Source organism: Gobio gobio, assembly GCF_949357685.1.
Source record: "Gobio gobio genome assembly, chromosome: 11".
In the NCBI taxonomy this organism is placed as follows: domain Eukaryota; kingdom Metazoa; phylum Chordata; class Actinopteri; order Cypriniformes; family Gobionidae; genus Gobio; species Gobio gobio.
The window spans coordinates 8,072,644-8,092,893 of record NC_137104.1 but is presented as its reverse complement, the minus strand read 5'-3'; the positions used below and the strand labels follow the sequence as shown (position 1 = coordinate 8,092,893).

The window sequence follows — 20,250 nt, the reverse complement described above, 5'->3', positions numbered from 1 at the left end:
ACATGTCTGTTTGTGGCAGGGGTGAAGTTTACCTGTTCTCCCCACCTCCCCAACAATATGGGAGCCGTCAGTCCTTGCAATGCCGTAGTGCTGAGAGTCTTGTCTTCTACATACTGCAGTACATACAGGGTCAGGTTGATAAAACATAATATTGTAAAGTTAGATGAATTTGACCTGAAAATGTAATCTTGAGTTAACCTCAATGTTTTAATAGTTTTACCGGGCAACAAGACAAGCAAATCTTTTTTTGCCATGAAGGAATTTTTAATGTGAGGATTTCTTTCATGGCCTCTGCAAAATGCTCATGTTTAGTGTTCTGCCTGCAGATGTGTTTTTGTTTGTTTGTCTGAACGATGTGATATGATTTTATCTGGTAGTTTGGCGTGACGGTGCTTTCTGTAATCACACCCCAACCACAGACCTCTTGGCATTGCCATGTTATCTCCCCTCTTTTCAGTTCTTTTTTTTTATCAGGATCTGCTTCCTGTGATGGTAGAGACTGATGAAATTCTGGCTGCTGTCCCAGTGGCGTTGTCGCTCCCTCTGGTTCACATTCACCTCTGTAATCCTGAGATTTCCTGAGTTCAAGCCTCACTGGACTGGGCCTTAGTTGTAGCCTGTAGCGGCCGCAGACGCAGCGGCTCCTGTAGGATCTGCCCGTCAGTCATGGGATGAGCATGAGCATAACCGCATCTCTCTTGCTCTTTCTCTCTCACATACACCTGGCTGTGATGTCCCATTAGTCTCTGTTGTCATCTGTGTAAATGTTACAGCCATAAGTATTGCAATCTTTGTCGTCTCTAGAGTTATGAAAGGAATGTGAAATATTTATAATTTGTCAGTAATCCAAAGCCTTTCATCCAAGGCAACCTGCAGCTCACAACCTCACAATTTATGAGCTATGTAAGAGGGTTAGTTCACCCAAAAATTATTTAAAAAGTCATTAATTACTCGCCCTCATGTCGTTCCAAACCCGTGAGCACGTTTGAGCTTCTGCAAGAACCAATGAGGTTCATTCTTGTGTTATGCATCACGTTTGAGCTTCTTCAAGAATCAATGAGGTTCATTCTTGTGTTATGCATCACGTTTGAGCTTCCTCAAGAACCAATGAGGTTCATTCTTGTGTTATGCATCACGTTTGAGCTTTTTCAAGAACCAATGAGGTTCATTCTTGTGTTATGCATCACGTTTGAGCTTCCTCAAGAACCAATGAGGTTCATTCTTGTGTTATGCATCACGTTTGAGCTTCCTCAAGAACCAATGAGGTTTGTTCTCGCATGTCAAGTAGGTTCGTTTGAGCTTCTGTTTATGTTCACTGATCAATGTTTAAATATGAATAAAAGCCTAAATTCAATCTGTTTATATAATTCGTATAGATTAGCTTTACGATCTCTTAATTAACTTTTTGAAGTGTCAGTGGTAGTTGCTTGGCTCTCAGTGGAGGGACAAAAAGATGATAAAAAATATCTTCATTTGTGTTCCATATCTCCATTTGTGAACGAAAGTCATACGCGTTTGGAACGACATGAGGGTGAGTAAATGATGACAGAATTTTCATTTTTGGATGAACTATCCCATTGAGTTATTTTGCTGTAAAGAAAAAAAAAAATACAACTCTTTTTGCCATGCCGTATCTGTAGACCCTATATGAGGCACCTGCCAGAGCCTATGCATTCAACCTGTCATCTTTTAAAGATTACTATGAAATGTAAACAGAGAAAACCCACAAATATGTTACAGAGGGCATGTCAAAGACCGCCAGGCTTGTATCAGGATGCTGATTTGAGTGAAGCGTGACAGAATGGGAAACTCGGCTTCCTGCTGACAACAGGTCACTTGACACTTTTGCACTCTAAAGACCTTTTGTAAGTTCCAACCAGCATGTGTGCGCTGGTGTGTGAATTTATGTCTCAATCTGAAGTACTGTGTGAAGGTTTACCACAATGACTTTGAATTTGTGTCACCTGACAGAAAGAAGAGAAAGAATCTGCTATGTGCAACTAGATTTTAACAGGAAAATGTGAGTGCAAAACCCATAACTACACTAGGGTTTTCTGGGTGGTTGCTAAGGTGTTTTGATTCTTTATTGCTGTACAATTACTATGGTGTTGCTTAGGTGTTCAGTAAGTATGATTGCTAGGTCATTCCCTATACTGGCTCAAATAAAAACTATATGTTTTTTTCATCATTTAATTGGCTGCAAGGCAAAATAATAGCAAACCTCTCCATGCCACACACACGATCTGAGGCTTCATTCATGTGCATAGTCGGACAGATAACATGCTCAAATTTAAAATGTTATGCTATTTTAAATGCTTCTATTTTTGGAGTCTCCTACAATAGGTTTACATGCATCCAAGGAAAATAAAAAATAAAAAATAAAATTAAATACATTGCAGCATCCGCCCTTTTCTCACAGTTTCTGAAATGGTTCAAAAAAGGATTCGTCTCTCTTAACCCCTCCTTTCTGAGAGCCTACTCTGCTCTGATTGGTCAGATGGCCCAGTCTGTTGTGATTGGTCTACCGTTTACAGTGTGTGTCGGAAACTAAACGCCTATTACTATATCTGAATGTCAGCTCTGGATCTTCCTCAGGACTTGATACATAGTGATACAAACAGTAAAGATGGCGTCGGTTTTACCGTATCAATTTGAGCTCAAGTCCTCGTCCTTTGGAAGTGCATTAAAGTGGGTTTTCAGCTCAGATAACAGCGTCTTCTCAACATGTCAGAGAGAAGACGCTGTGTTTGACAGTGTTTGAGGGTGGGGCAAAGTAGACGTTGTTCACAGGCAGGGTCATTATACAAGTTTGTTACAAATCTACAGGTTTGAGCAGGAAGTAAGACTGGAATTACGGAGTTCAGAATCAGGGAGACAATGACCCCATTTATCGTGCACTTTGATTTTTTTTACTTTTGCATTCACAAACAGCCATATCACACACTACATGAAAGATAATACCCAAAAAAGCATAATCAGTGCACTTTAATTGTACTCTCCTCCTCGTGACTCATCCCGCTGCTCTCTAGTAAAGTCTCAGCAGCAACAGCTCTGCTCTTGCTCTTTTAATCCATGTTCCTCTCCTACGTCAGGCCTACTGAACTTCCTCCCCTCACTCAGACTGACTAAAAATGGATATTTCTTCCAGAGCCGAAGCCTTAAAAGGCTCACAGGCCTCTCTCACACTTTCTCTAGCTCATTTCTTTCCTCTTGTTTTGTGTCTCAAATGTAGAATATGCCTGAACAAGTTCATTGTTTCTCGCTACGGTTTGTCTGACGTCTGTCTACATTTCCTTTCTTTCACTTATATAAACACATCATGTTGTTTATTATTCTAAAATGTTCATCTACAAGTTACTGAAGTAACGGCACTGCCAGTGGAAGGAACAATGAGGGCTTTTAAAGTCAGAGACTTTCACTTTCCACAAATACGTTTCCATGACTTATCAGAAAATGAACCAGCATGAAATGTTTGGTAACACTTTAGTTTAGGGTTCAATTCTTACTATTAACTAGTTGCTTATTAGCATGCATATTACTAGGATATTGGCTAGGATTTATAAACACACTTTTATTTGGTCACACTTTAGATTCGAGTCCAATTCTCACTATTAATTAAATATGATTATGATTTATTTTTTTGCTAAAGTAATTAATTAAACTACGACTTTGCCACAATAAACTCCTATTTACTGCTTATTAATAGTTAGTCAGGTAGTTGTTAAGTTTATGTATTGGGTAGGATTAAGGGATGCAGAATAAGGCATTAATATGTGCTTTATAAGTGCTAATAAACAGCCAATATCCTAGTAATATGCATGCTAATAAGCAACTAGTTAATGGTGAGAATTGGACCCTACACTAAAATGTTACCAAAAGGCTTTTTTATGTACCCTATTTCTATGTAAAGTTTACAGATCTGTTCACTAACAGTTTTTATTTGTCTCCCCAGTACATGTGGTCATAATGGGCGCTGGGAATGTGAAGATTACGCCTGTCTGATAGAGGATGATATGATCCAAGAAATCAACAGGAGAAGCTTTGGGTGAGCATCAGGAATCCTGTCTAGTCTGCCATTGCATGTTATATTATATAACTAGTGCACAAAAAGACTATTCCTCTCTCCTACTAACTCTCTATTTTTTTTTCTCTCCAGTTGGAGGGCATCAAACTACAGTCAGTACTGGGGTATGACCCTGGACGAGGGTCTGCGGCATCGTCTGGGCACACAGCGCCCTTCACGGACCGTTATGAACATGAATGAGATCCAGGTGAGAGTCATCTGCAGTCGGCCAGTACCAAGACATCTTCTATCAGTGCAAATGGCATGTGAAAGCAAAGGGCTAATGTACAGACCAGCGGTCACATGCGAAACGGAAAGATTTTCTGAAACGTATTTTCCACTAATAACTACACATTCTTAAAAAAGATAGATTAGCTTGATATTGGAGATTGTATCTTGAATTTATCTTCTTGTTTTTGTTGTTTTACACAAACATACTGAACATTTTGAGGTTTACAATTGTAGATTTTTTCACTCTTTAGATAGATGTCTCATGCATATATTTGATCAAAAATACTGTAAAAACAGCAATATTATGAAATATTACAGTTTTCTATTTTACTACATTTAAAAAAAATTTCATGATGCAAAGCTGAATTTTCAGCATAACTACTCAAGTCTTCAGTGTCAGATGATCCTTCAGAAATCATTCTGATATGATGATTTGTGGCTCAAGAAACATTATTATCAATGTTAATATTCCAATGCAGCTTAATATTTTTGAGGAAACCACACGTTACATTTTTTCAGGATTCTTTGATGAATAAAAAGTTCAAAAGAACAGCAGTTATTTGAAATAAAAATATTTTTTTTTACATTTATAAATGTCTTACTGTAGCTTTTGATCAATTTAATATGTTCTTGCTGAATAAAAGTATTCATTTCTTTCAAATACAAAAATCTTACTGACCCTAAACTTTTGAATGGTAGTGCATGTTAAAAAATTATTATAGATAAGACAGATAAGAAGATTAAACTTCAAACGTGTTCTCTTATAAAAAACAAACAAAAAAACACGTGTTTAAGAAAAATGCTGATTAAGAAATTGGTTTTATTAATTGAAAACAAAGATACCATGGTATGCTACAAGAGAAATTAAGCTAGCCAGAATACCACGACTGACCAGTCATAATCAATGTAGATAATCTCTTTATTCGCGTCATTGTTTATGCCCATCGACGGATTTTCCCTTCTCACGCTCTGAGAAGAAATCATCAAAGCAAGAATAAGAGAATAATTCGGAAATCAGACTGTTGTTTGATCTTTACTATGCATCAGCTGGCTGCAGTGCATTATGGTACAGTGAATGCATCCTGGATGTGTCCGTCTGGACGTGTGCTATTTGATGTGGCTCACTGAGGCTTTCAGTGTCTCTGCGTATTTATGCCGCCTTCACATGCTATCGGAAATTTCCTACTTCCCACTTCTGAAGTCGTGATTACGAGCTTGTTGCATTCAAGTGCTTTGTTGTCGGAAAGAACAGAAATCATGGAGGACGCCAGGTTTATTCTTAAAGAAACACACCGAGTTTTTGGGACTTTAGCTCATTCACCGTATATCCCCCAGAGTTAGATAAGTCCATACATACCATTCTCATCTCTGTGCGTGCCATAACTCTGTCTGACGCACCCACCGCTAGCCTAGCTTAGCACAAAGACTGAAGATAAACGGCTCCAGCTAGCCTACTGCTCAATAAGTGACAAAATAATGCCAACATTTTCCTATTTACATGTTGTGTTGTGTAGTTACATCGTGTAACTTAGATCGACGGAAAATGAAAAGGTGCAATTTTCTAGACCGATATGGCTAGGAACTATACTCTCATTCCTGCTTAGTAATAAGGGAACTTTGCTGCCGTACCATGGGTGAAGCGGCACAATGATATTACACAGCACCTGAAAATAGGCTAACTTCCGTCAGCATAACCAATGTGACAACCTGCTTGCACAGGGAGCGTGCTGGGGACTATTTTCAGGTGCTGTGTAATATCATTGCACCGCTGCACCCATGGTACGGCAGCAAAGTTCCTTGATTACTACGCAGGAATGAGAGTATAGTTCCAAGCCATATCGGTCTAGAAAATCACAACTTTTAATTTTCAGTCTTTGTGCTAAGCTAGGCTAGCGTTGGGTGTGTCAGTCAGAGTTATGGCACGCACTGAGATGAGAATGGTGTGTATGGACTTATCTAACTCTGGGGGATGCAGTGAATCAGCTAAAGTCCCAAAAAGTCGGCGTGTTCCTTTAACTATTTATTGGGAAAATCTTATTAAAGCCAAAATGTTATTTAGCATCCCATTCATTGACAACCATATAAACATTCACTGCATCTGTCTAATCCGCTTGCTGACAATTCTGGAATTTCGGTCAAATACAGGCCGGTTTTGCTATGTATAAAACTTGCAATATGCTTCAAATGATCATTCATAAATGTAAATATGCATGACATTAATGACAAGACAAGACAAGTCTAGCTGTTGTGGAAACTATAGCGTGGGATCTTGGGTATCAAAATTATCCCCAAACATCCCAGTGGTAAATACGACTTGAGAGGGGCATTCATGTGCAATTTTTAACTAGGAATCTCGTATTTACAATAATTCTGATAGCATGTGAAGGCAGCATAAATCATCTAAAATAAGGGCCAGAGCAAGTACTCTACACTGTTTTTATATTCAAAAGTGAACAGATACTAGTAATACTTCGGTGGATATTCTGTATCATATCAACCAAAGTGTTAGCCTAGAAATCTAGACACGACTCTGGAAGACTTGGAGTTAAGCTTTTCTTTGAGAAAAAAACAAAGAACGGCACTGAAGTCATTCTTAAGAAAGGAAGAGGTTTGCCGACTGGATACGGAAAAAGTTTAATCTATAAACTAGCTCCGCTTCACCTTCTTCGCTGCTCTGGTTGGTTGTAGCGCTATCCTATTGCGTGCAGAGGGAATTTGAAAGACAAGCGTTTATCCCACCCCTCGGATTGAGCCCTGCCAATGGTGTGTTCCCAGACCCAACATCTTGATATGGGTCTGGCTTGTCAGGCTACCAAAGTGTCTCAACTGAAAAAAAAAATGCCGGGGCACATAAACATTGTCAATGGCCCACAGCCAGGCATTTACTGAAGAGTGGCTGGCATTTTCAGCTGGCTAAAACACTTTAATGGACACACAGCCTTAGAGAATGCTGGATGGCTTGATGCTGTTGGTGGATGCAATTTATTTAGCACTAGATAGGGGCCCATTCCCATATCTTCCTCCCCTTCCTCTTTTCTCTTTCCTCTCCAGCCCGCATTCTCCAAGCACGTCTCCACCTGTCTCTAAAGAGTCGAGTCTGGGCTGCTTGTAAAGCCTCTATCTGCCTAAAACCCACTCAGCACGCACACTAATGAGTGGGCTGAGTGGCGCACACACACACTCACGCACTTATTTTTTCATTGGTGTATTGTCTTTGCTCAGTGCGATTGCTCAAGTTCCCATCAGGTCAAGTGTTGCTTCGAGCCGGGGCCCTTCAGGGGCCTTTTAACCACCACAATTTACCACTGCAGCGGCGGTCACTTGACAAGCACCTGCATTCCAGGGATCATATCTGGTAGTTGTCAGGGAGAATCATGACGATAACACCGGCTGGAATGTAGGAGGACGGCAACAAGCAGCTGTGCTTTACCAAAGAGGGAGAGATGCACAGGAGCCTTTATGAGAGAAAGAGCTAATGCATTCCTCATTCAGGACTTACGAATCTCTGGGATGCAAAATATGACATAAAGAATTCGCTCTTATAGATTTGGGAGATGTAAGACAAGCATAAAATATGTCTGCATTACAGAGTTAAAGTTTAGGGTTATATGTATGTATGCTCCTGGCATTAACATCAGTTTTGGTCAGTTTGATAATAAGTGGATGGCTATTACAGGTGTAAACAAGGTCCGATATATTTAAGAGGAACGGTGACTTTTCTCTGCTTTTTTTGTACTTGATCAACATCAATACACGATGTAATGAGTGCATAAAGTCATAAATAAGATCAGAGACCCTCCCTTTGATGAAATATGATCATAAGTGGTCACAGGAGATCTATTACCGTTCAAAAGTTTTGGGTCAGTAAGATTTTTCAGCAAGGCTACATTCATTTGACCAAAAACAACAGTAACAACATTTATAATGTCACAAAAGATTTCTGTTTCAAATAAATGAACTTTCTGTTCATCAAAGAATCCTGAAAAAAAAAAATTAAGTTTCCACAAAAATATGAAGCAGCACAACTTTTTTCAACAGTGATAATTATCAGAAATGTTTTTTGAGCAGCAAATCGGCATATTAGAATGATTTCTGAAGGATCATGTGACACTGAAGACTGGAGTAATGATGCTGAAAATACAGCTGTGACATCAGGAATAAATTAATTTTTTAAATATATTAAAATGGAAAAAAGTTATTTTAAATTGTAATAATATATCACAATATTACTGTATTGTAAATACCATATGTCTCAGTTGACCACATGTTCACCTGAGACCGATTTAAATACCAGGTATAAAGTGAGCCTTTGTAATGATAAAGGATATTTTGGGATGTTTACTTTCACTTTTTTAATTATTGATGAAACAGAGAAGAAAGTGAGTTCTTGGATTTTCCATTTTAATAATTCCAAAACCCCACAAAATCAACAAATCATCGTTATATAACCGCACAAAGGCTGTGCAGTATTTCCCTCCTGCAAACCTGCCTCTCATCCATCCACTGGCCCTGTGAAACAGAAAACATATGGAAATAATTGTATTATGCCACCAAAATCATTCATAATCACACCATGGATGCATTTATGGAAATCTTTATACTGTGTTATTCATGTATTCTATGCCAGATTGTACCATTAAGTCACAAAAAGACGCTGTGAAGAAAAGAAAAAAACATAAAAATCTTGCTTTATGTTCTGCAGATGAATATGAATGGAAAGGATCATCTGCCAAGTTACTTCAGTGCAGCAGAGAAATGGCCAGGGAAAATCCATGAGCCATTGGACCAGGGGAACTGCAATGCATCCTGGGCTTTCTCAACTGCAGGTGAGTCAGAGAAGACATGACACAGACCACAGCAGAAGAACACTGCAGAGAACAGTATTGTGTATGTGTGTGTTATTTAATAACGACGCTAATGCAGTTCTTCCTTCCTGTCGCTCATGTGTGATTCACTCCTAGCTGTTGCATCAGACCGGATCTCTATTCAGTCAATGGGTCACATGACCCCTCAGCTCTCACCTCAGAATCTGATTTCCTGTGACAAGCGTCATCAGGACGGCTGCGCCGGTGGGCGTATCGATGGGGCCTGGTGGTACCTACGGCGAAGAGGGTAATTCACTGCATGTTTAACACACAACATCAAATAGAAGACCAAATCTCAGTAGTTCATCTTACTAATCAAATGGTACACTTTGACAAATAATACTTTACCTTACATATTTTGGTGTTTTCAATAGCAGTAATACTATGAAATGTTTCTTGAGCAGCAAATTAGCATATTAGAATGATTTCTGAAGGATCATGTGACACTGAAGACTGGCGTAATGATGCTGGAAATTCAGCTTTGATCACAGGAATAAATTACATTAATGTTTTTACTGTATTTTTTTTTCAAATAAATGCACCCTTGGTAGACATAAGTCTATAGTACACTCAGTAATAGTAAAAAAATAAATATTACATATTTTAATTGAATATTTGAACAATCCTTAATCAATTATTCAATTAAAATATGTAAGGATTATTCAATTCGATGGCATTTTATTGAAAGAAATAAGACTATTTTAACATTAAAAAAATCTTATTGACCTTAAACGGTAGTGAGTGTGTAAATCAATCTCTGTCAGATATTAGCATTTGAAAAATGTTTTGATCTAGAATATATGTGAATTTGCTCTTTTTAAGACGTATTAAGATTTATTTATGTTTATCAGATGATTATACTTGGGCAGACAATCACTTAAAAAATTGTAACCACCTTAATTACACAATATGCTGATGAGTCAGATTAATAACAGAAAGTTACATAGATCACACTTTAGATTAGGGTCACAATTCTCACTATTAACTACGACTTTTGCCTTAATAAACTCCTAATGATTGCTTCTTAATAGTTAGTAAGGTAGTTGTTAAGTTTAGGTATTGGGTAGGATTAAGGGATGTAGAATATGGTCATGCAGAATAAGGCATTAATATGTGCTTTATAAGTGCTAATAAACAGTCAATTTCCTAGTAATATGCATGCTAATCAGCAACTAGTTAATAGTGAGAATTGGACCCTAAACTAAAGTGTTACCATTACATATATCAATATTGGAAAAGCCCCTAAATGAAGAATTAAACACATTGCTTTATTACAAAAAGGGGATTTAAAGGTCAAATATATTGTTTTATTTCTCTAAATTATATTGCTAAAAATGATTAATATTATTTAATGATTGTGTTAAATTGACACAATTATGCTGCGTTCATGCCATGTCGTAATTACTGTAGTCTCAAGATGACAACACAATGTTACATTCTGAGCTGTTCCCTTACTATCAACGGCTAAATGAATCTGCATTGGTCAGGTGGTACAGCAGTCATGTGGTACAAATAGGAGCTCTCACAAATTCCCACCTTACAAGCTGTAGTTACGAGCTCTACGAGGACGTGAACGCTTTTTACAAGTTGAAATCTCGTAATTATGGTAATTTCAACATGACGTGAACGCAACTTTAGAATTTGATGCCAGACAATCTTTATGGTTTAAGTATGTGTCTCTGTCTTTTTCTCTCAGGGTAGTGACTGAGGAGTGTTACCCCTTCTCCGCGCCCCAGCACACCCCTGCTGAAGTAGCTCGCTGTATGATGCAAACTCGAGCGGTGGGCCGGGGAAAGAGGCAGGCCACAGCGCACTGCCCCAACAGCCACAGCTACCACAATGATGTCTACCAGTCGACCCCACCGTACAGGCTGTCCTCCAACGTAAGTCAGCTGACCCCTGGAATTGAGGCACTGCAGTTCAGAGTTCAGATTTTTTAGGTCGACATTTATGTGATTAAAGTCAAGCATAGTAGTCACTGATGACCGTCCTTAATGAACAAATAATCCTGAACCTCGAGCTGAATCAGAGACAGATTACATTTATATGAATACGTTAATGCATGTGAATTAATTCTACCTCACAGCATCTCTCTACTAGGGTTTGGTCCGGATTTTCGGACTTTTCAGTTTGGTCCGAATCAAAATGACAGGTGTGAAACCTGAAGACAAAATTTGGTCCAACGAAAAGAGGTAGTCTCGGTCCGGATCAAACTGAACAAAGGTTCAGTTTGTTTAGTGTGAAAGGATTTTCTGTATGGTTTGGACTTTCAGACCATTTACAGAAAGTTCCTGTTTATGTTTAAATATTATAATGTTATTTCTAAAATTCATCTAGGCTAAATTGATAATGACAAGTGAAAAGATGTGCAATATGTCAGAAGACAGAGGTCAGAAATGATTTTGACCACTTCATTAAGTTTTGTAGAAAGCCTTTCTTTAAAGTGAATTCCATCTTGTATAAATTTTATCTTAATTTTAATCAATGTTTCATCAGCCAATTGCCTGGATTTAATAAATAAGAAGCAAATAGACTATAGCAGACAATAATCCGTGACATAGAGGGGTCGGAAGGATCACTTGCATCGCTATTGAACATGTCTCATAAATAAACCGAGACTCAGCGTATAGGCTACTTGCCTCACAGACATGAGAAATATGTGTATAGAAAGCTTGAAATGTCCACTTTTAAATGAAACAATTCAAAATGAAAAGAAATAGTCAAGCAATGCGCACTGTTCACTAGTGGCAACGATATGCGTCTGTTCATTCATTCTTGTCAAAGACGCTGACGTCAGACGCACGTCCGTTTACAAACCAATCAATGTCAAGATGCCGCCCACATAGATGATGACGAGAGGACGCAAGTATGTCATGTAAAGTTCTTTAGTCCACTCGTATAATTGCAATGTGAAACCAAACCAAAATTAACCAAATGTATAAAATGTATCAAAACAGGGACTTTCAGGTGTGAAAACGCCCTTAGTTGCTAAGAAATATATGCTAGAACTTTTCATTTTCTAAGCCGCTCAATTTTAAGTATCCAGATGCTATAATCAAACATATCTTGTGGAGCGCTCTCGGAATATGCACTTATTTGTCATTTTAACTGTTGGAAACGGAGCGTAAAAGTCTTCGAAGATTTCTTATCCTGTTGTGCCCTCTATAGGCCATGACCAGCAACTAGTCTACGGCAAGCTTAAAGCGCCATGACAGAGCATTAAAGACGACTAATCTGTGCAACCCCCAGCAGAAAATGATTTTTTTAGAAAATGACAATAAAGTCTTATTACGTTATACTGTAATATTTTTTTATAAATGTATGTAAACATTTATATTTTATGTCAATTTTGTTTTAAAGAGGACCTATAATGCCCTTTTAAAAGTCTTGATTTCGTTTTTCGGGTCTGCTAGAACAGGTTTTCATGCTTGAATGTTCAAAAAACACAATTTTTCACATATTCTCCATTGTTGCAGCTCCTCTCTTCCCAGTCTGTCAGTAACGCTGTTTAGTTCCTGTCTCTCTGAAGCCCCTCCTTCTGAAAAACACTGTGCTCTGATTGGTCGACTGGATCAGTGTGTTGTGATTGGTCAATTGCGTTGAGCGTGTTTGGAAAATGTCACGCCCTTACTATAATTGCGAGTTCAACCAGGCCCCGCCCCCTTTATTTTGTGTATGCCTTGGGCGGAAATTATTTAAACAAGGAATATCATGACGTGTTCATTCCTGGTAGAAAACGCAAGACTACAATGGAGGCGTTTTAAGGGAGTTCAGAAACACTGACACTGATATAGAGAATAACTCCTAATGGAGTGACTGTACTTTGCTCAAACAGCAACATTACACACCTAAAGACAGCTGAATATGTTAAGAAAGCATAACCTATTACTTACTCTTTAATTATGTTTAGTGGAAAACAAGTTTTATGACATGTTCTGACGTTACACTCTCAATAAAACACACACACCTCTGCCTGCGTAATACCAATGGTTAAAGCATCAGTGATTTACTGTTTTTCACACCCAGCATCTGCGTGCATTTCTGCTCTCAAATTCTTCATCAATCAAACTCAAAGCCAAAGGGAAGAATAACTCACAACTGCCTGGAGAGGCATTACATTAGTAGTCATGTCATGGTTGAACGTATTCTCTCCCTGAGCTATATCTTACCACCCATTTGTCTCTCTTTATGCATAGGCTACGTTATAAACATGTCTCCGGGCGTGTTTTCGGTTGTATATTGTTCACAGATGTGACGAAGGAATGTGGTGAACAATTAAACAATTCCTTCCATAATATATGGAAAGATGACTGTTTATTATGTGCATTACCCAAGCATCTTAAGACTGCTCATATTTAAAACATTCATTTCATAACATGAACTGTCAATTACACCTTTTCATGGTGCAGTATATACAGTATGCAGCATTATTTTCACTACTGATCTCACTTGACATGTTGATTCTGCTTTTCCACTCACAGGAGAATGAGATTATGAAAGAGATTATGGATAATGGCCCCGTGCAAGGTAAGGATTTCTGCAGAATCGTGTGTCTGTGTGTGTGCTTGTGCCATACTGTGAGCCAGAGGACAAGAATAGTAAAAAGCACAAGCCTAATAACTGTTAATGCAGTCAGCAACGATCAATCTATGTCATATTAGTCACCACGGATATTGTAGACGCCCACAGAGCGTTTAGCTTGGACAAAAGGCCTAAACTCATCATATATGCAGTGAATTCTTGAGAAAAGTCCCCTAGGGTAATATGATGAGGGTGTGTGTCTGTGTGTTCTTGTGTTGTTCAGAGCTGTTCCATGATCCTGTGCCAGTGTTCTGTTGTATTGTTCCAGACAGGAGGGAACCCTGGATTTACGCCAGCTTTCGTTTCTAATCTTTGCAAAAATTCTGCTTAACCTCTGGCTTATGTTGAGAAACAGGAGATGAAAAGGTCTTCATGTGCAGGAGTGTGTGTATGTGTGTTCATTAGGCTCTGTTTACTGCTGAGGATCTAATAGTAATGTCTGGAAAAGCCCAAAGTGTAAGAGGGTGCAGGTAGTTCCCATAATGCAGTGTCTTCCAGAACATTGAGTCTTACTGGTTTTACTTCACACGCCACCAGGGTCGTCCTCAAGAGGGTTGCGGCAGGTACCCACCCATAAAAGTTTTGTCCCAGGCCCTGTGCAGTTGAACTCATTTAAACTCTAGTACAGTTAGCAACTTTGATCTCCCTTTTATCTGCAAGGGAACAAGATGTTTGGGTGAGCTTGTGGGATATTACATAATTGGGCTTTGAAAGCAACCATAGGTTTTCTGTAGTATGACTGTGAGTGATAAGAATGAATGACGTACGGTCTGTACTACTGTAATTTGCATTGTATTTTAAAACTTAAAGATGCATAATGGGTGTGTGTTATGTTTGTTTTCCTTTTCTAGCCATCATGGAGGTCCATGAGGATTTCTTTGTGTACAAGAGTGGAATTTACAGACATACAGATGTCAATCAGCGCAAACCGTCACAGTACCGCAAACACGCAACACACTCTGTCAGGATAACAGGGTAAGTCCTGGCATTGCGTAACTTTTCATCTCTAATGGTGGAAGCAAGAGGAAATCGTTTTTTTAAAGCATTTTTCATTTTCTGATACTGTTTTCAGTTGCTTCTTGTTGCTATTTATGGAAAGAAAATGAAGAAATTATTTAACAGTTAATAACATTTTTCAGCATCTTGACCAAAAATGAATGCACCTCTTGATAGAAATAAATGCTGTGATGTTATTTCCACCAAGAGGTGCATCGATTTTTGGTCCAGATCTTGTATTGACAATGCAAGAGTCCAGCACTCTGTAAAGTCTCCTTCAGCACATCCCAGAGACTTTCAATGAATTTAAGCTCTGGACAATTGAAATGATCCTTCATGCTCCCTCACAACCATTCTTTCACAGTGTGAGCTGATGAATCTTAACATTGTCATCCTGGAATATGGCCATGATGTGTCTTCCTACAGTTGTTTAAGAAATGAAAAGCTACACACTCATCATAGGGTTAGAAGAACTGTTGCCAAACATATAACATGCTAGAAACATAATAATCACTGCAATAATGATCCATTCATAGACTCTTAGAGCGTGTTCACACCTGACGTCTTTTTTAAAGCTGCCAGCGTCTGTTTTACATTGTCCTATGGAGTAAACCGTGTTTTTAAAAAAAGTCATGCACGCTTTTTTAAACGGCATCTTTTTCTGCAGCTCAGCGCAACTTTTCTGATAAAAACGCCCTACGTCAAGCGCCTTTTTGACAGCTGACCAATGACAAGTGAGTAGCAATACCTGAAAGTGGAGAAGGTGCCGGTTATCTCTATGTATATTTTAGTCTACAACAAAACGAAATAGGCCTATGTCATAAAACACAACCCTGCCTCTTTTTGTTTACATTTAAAACAATATTAAAGGTGAATTATGTAAGATTTTTGCAGTAAAATATCCAAAAACCACTAGGCCAGTGTAATATATATGCTCTTCAATCGCTCCTGCGGCCTTGCTCAGCTCCACAACACTCTGTCCTGCTCTGCTTCATATTACAGTAACGTTAATAATCGCATCCATGAACATGATTTCTGCCCGAGTCCTATCATGACTCTTTTCCACCGGCTGTGAGGTGAAGACCACATGTCCCAAGATTCTGCGCTCAAACTTGGTGTCATCAAACTACGCCTTTGTTTAAAACAGACAACCTCTAGTGGACGGAAAAGTTACATAGTGCAGCTTTAATATGTGGTTCAAACAAGTGTGCGTATATGATTATCACCGTAATAAAATTAAATATGACATGATAAAACACAACCCAGTCTCTTTTTGTTAAATGTAAGTTTATGTATGATCAATAATAGCCATTATAAAAGAATAAGTAAAAGGTATAAGAAGCTATACAAGAAATAAAGCAAACAATTCAGTCAAACATACAAAGTCAGCGCTAGAAGGCTACAACGGTAACGTAAAGTTAAATAGCTTAAAAATGTAAAGTAATGAAACTTCACTTTGCCCTCAGCCTAAACGATTTATCGGGGAACAAATTATAGATCCATGAGAGCAAAGATCTCCACTTTCCGGTCTTGCTACTCGCTTGTCATTGGTCAGCTGTCAAAAGGCGCTTGACGTAGGGCGTTTTTATCAGAAAAGTTGAACTTTTTTCAACATGAGACGCGCTGAGCTGCAGAAAAAGATGTCAGCGTTGGCTTTTTGTCCACATTCGTCACCCTCATGGCCCTGAACTGACTTACCTTGAAGGGACTTTGAAAATATTTAAGACAAACTCTTTAAGAGAGACATCAAAGCCTCACTTGTCTGCCTAGCAGACATGTTTTTTTGTTGCTAGCAGACAAAACACCTGGATGATTGGCCTTCCAGTCCCACCCCCAGACACACGCCCCTCAAAATCTTTGTCTGGTTTCGTTCATTCATACGTAACACACCCTAATAGCACTAAACAGTGATTCTCAACTAGTTTCCACTAGTCCACTGCAATTGGTTTCTCATCACTCAGACAGCAACATAGTGTCGGCCCAGATCCGGGCCACATCTGGTACATATGGATTCCATGCATACCAGATGTGGGCTGGATCTGGGCAGACAATATGCTGTTGTCCTACTCTTGCTTACCGCTTTACTCTTGAAGGAAGCAACTGGTTAAAGAACACATGGTTTCTTGATTTGCATGAATGTGCTTCATAGGGTCAAAGTTACTAAACAGGGTAAATTAGTGTGAGAGCGCAATTCCAAAAAAAGTGCAGATGGGAGTGAAAAGTTCTGCATGTGATCTACTGATGATGTGCAAATGAAAGCCGGATCATTTCCATAATGACCAACGCAATCTACCAGTTAGTATCTGGTTTAAGACAACCGCAAACCTTAGTAAATCACCTTGCGTGATTCATTTAAATACTCTTCTCCTATAAATTTTGCGTCTGAAACGGAAACTCCTGCAAATGCATATGCAATAAAGTCAGCCGTAAAAATACTGTCCTAATTTTTCACTGCGTGTTCTGACCGTTTTTTAATGGCAAACGAGGGTTTGCGCTGTTGGTAAATCTGGCCCTTAGTCTTTCCCAGACAGGGATAGTTTAGTTCCAGAGGCACAGTGCACTCGGGTCAGTCCCCAGGTATGTCTCTGGTAACCTCGTCTGACCTGCCGCTGGTGTCTGTGAGTGTGACATGCTTCACTGGTGACGGTGATATGGAGCGCGAGTCTGTCTGAACCCCGGCTTTTCTCCCGGCCTCCTGTCACTCGCTGACGCTGCGGTTCTCGTGCTGCTCTAGACGTTCAGAGGACGCTGTATAGGCCTATGGAGTTAACATACAGGGGGCAGCGGCAGTGTTTTTACGGGGAAAATCCCACCGTGGTGCATTCGGCTAAGCCTGGGGCCTGGGAAAGTTTGTGGAAAGCTCATTGATGTCCAGTGTAATGGAAATGGCATTGTTCAATGCAGACAGAGAGGCCTAAACCCAGCACAGGTCAGAAGCTGGTTGGAAGCAGTGGTATGTCTGTTATTGTCCAAAGCCAAGGACAGAAAGCGTGGTGAGATAAGAGCGTAGCAGAGGTCTGAGCTGCAATTTTCCTGGCTTTGCCAAACACACAGCCGTTGGTTCTGGCCCTTCAACTCTCCCATGTAGTTTATATGAGGGCACAGTGTTTTTTTAGGCGATTTTGTTTATTTGTTTGAGTGTACTGAATTCCGATCTGTTGGCATGGAAGGCAGATTAAGTATTATTTTGGAACAGAATAATATGTTCCCGGTCTGATTGGAAAACTTCCCTTAGAATAGGCGAGGACTAAACTATATTTGTTCCAGACATTCCACATATACAAATACATGGCCCCTTGACACATGCAGTGATTGACGAGCTGAATATTCTGAGATGAAAAGACACTGAAGGGTCAACGGTTCTCTCAATAAGAGCCGAATCCTCGAGGAATCAGGAAGGATGGAGATGCAAAAGGAAGTTCTTGGCATGGTGAAGGTTCAAACCACTGGGTTACTGTTGACTTGATATGTAAGGGGTGTGTGTGTGTGTGTGTGTGTGTGTGTGTGTGTGTGTGTGCTGCTTCCTGATACTCACGTCCTTCCTCTGAGAGCGGACGCAATTCACCTTATCAGGAGAAGATGTCAACAGCACCGTTTGCTGGATGTATTTTGGTTTTCAAAGTGTGTGTGTTGCCCATTTTTCTTCATTTCCCTCAGCACATTTTGTAAGATTATGAAATAAAACAATTTACCAGTGTGGTAAGAAAAATAAACGACATAAATTATAAAAAGTAAATATAAAGATTATATTATATGAATTATATTATCATATATAAATTATATATATACTTTTTACAGAGTTAAAAGCTCTCTACTGTGAATATTCCTCACTACTAAAAATATATTTTATTTAGGGATGCAACAATACAGTTAGTCCACGGTTCAATACATACCGTCGGTTCGATTCGGTTCTGATGGCTTATGAGTTTTTTGTTATTCTATTCTTAGGTGACAGGAACAGCAAGAGGTTAAGGAGAAAAAATACTATTTTTATTGCAATACTCTTTCTTTATTTTACTTTAAAGAATTGAAAAACCTTACTTAAACTTAAAACTTTACTTTAAAAAAACCCTTATACACATTCCTAGTGTATTGTATAATATAAAATAAATATATATAAAGATTTACACTGGCAGCTCAGAGCCGTACAGCAGTATTTAAGAATGAAATTGAATGAATAAATGTAAAAATAAAACACTACACAGACTTTGCTATAAAATATACATTGATTCTTATTAAAGCTATTAGTTCTTCAGTCAAGAGCAGTGAGGGATTTTCTCTGTCTTTTGTTGTTTTATTAACATTAAAGGGATAGTTCACTCAAAAATGAGAATTCGGTCATCGAGAAATGAATACAGGTTTGGAACAATATTAGAGTGAGAAAATAATCACATCATTTCAGAGGTGAACTGTCCCTTTAAGGACCAGCGTTAGCATGTTCACTAGGCTGCTATTGAACCGTGAATGCCGTACCGAACGGTTCAATATTATATTGAGAATTGTGGCATCCCTAATTTTTATACATATTTTCACCTGTTTTCTGGTAAAAATACTTATAAAAAACACACATAAAAAATATAAATGTACACACATATATTAATTTATAATATTATATAATTTATCCTTAATTAAGTGTATTTTTCTTATCCTATTTTCTTCATAAGCTGAGCAAGATCAAAAAATGTTTTATTAATGTGGCAAGAAAAATAAAATGAATAAATATAAATATTATATCATTTAAAATTCTAAATATTAAAAGTCAAATATGTAATTATATTTTACTGACTATACTTAAGAAATTGATTGTATTTAGTTAAAAATTCTGCATTTGTTAGCCTAGAAATCTAGACGCACCCTAGCAGCAGCAAATCTAATTTGCAGCCAGGGGCGTCTAGCAACTCTCCGTTGGCTTGCGAGCTGGAAAAACCAAACTCTGGTCAGGCCAATCACATCGTGTATTGAGTCGGTGGGCGGGGTTAACATAATGACGGCAGAGTTGCGGCGGTTCCGCGTGCTACTCGTAAACAAAGAAGCTGGCGAACAGCGGCCTTTCGAACCGGTTTTGGCCGCAACTCTGGAAGACTTGGAGTTAAGCTTTTCTTTGAGAAAAGAACAAAGAACGGCCCTGAAGTCATTCTTAAGAAAGGAAGATGTGTTGGGAGTTTTGCAAAGTTTAATCTATCAACTAGCTCCGCTTCACCTTCTTTGTTGCTCTGGTTGGTTGTAGCGCTATCCTATTGCGTGCAGAGGGAATTTGAAAGACAAGCGTTTATCCCGCCCCTCGGATTGAGCCCTGCCAATGGTGTGTTCCCAGACCCAACATCTTAATGTGGGTCTGGCTTGTCAGGCTATGCATTTGTAGCTTGGGTTGGATTCATAATTTTTTTTTTTTTTCTTAATACTAATGTTTAGTAAATGCACAATATCCACATTGATTTTTATTGCACTTTTTCAGATGGGGAGAGGAGAGAGACTACAATGGCAGAACACACAAATACTGGGTGAGAACTGATA

At 38.7% G+C, this 20,250-nt stretch overlaps 1 protein-coding gene across 1 annotated transcript in view; it reads left to right on the top strand.

Moving 5' to 3' along the window:
• The window catches only part of tinagl1 (tubulointerstitial nephritis antigen-like 1), a 37,581-nt gene that overhangs the window by 14,493 nt on the left and 2,838 nt on the right, over positions 1-20,250 (top strand). The window contains exons 4-11 of the mRNA XM_079829480.1: positions 3,953-4,045; positions 4,157-4,271; positions 8,997-9,120; positions 9,256-9,406; positions 10,856-11,042; positions 13,641-13,686; positions 14,592-14,715; positions 20,192-20,237. Coding sequence (XP_079685606.1) covers positions 3,953-4,045; positions 4,157-4,271; positions 8,997-9,120; positions 9,256-9,406; positions 10,856-11,042; positions 13,641-13,686; positions 14,592-14,715; positions 20,192-20,237 — 886 coding nt within the window. The remainder of the gene's footprint in view (positions 1-3,952; positions 4,046-4,156; positions 4,272-8,996; positions 9,121-9,255; positions 9,407-10,855; positions 11,043-13,640; positions 13,687-14,591; positions 14,716-20,191; positions 20,238-20,250) is intronic.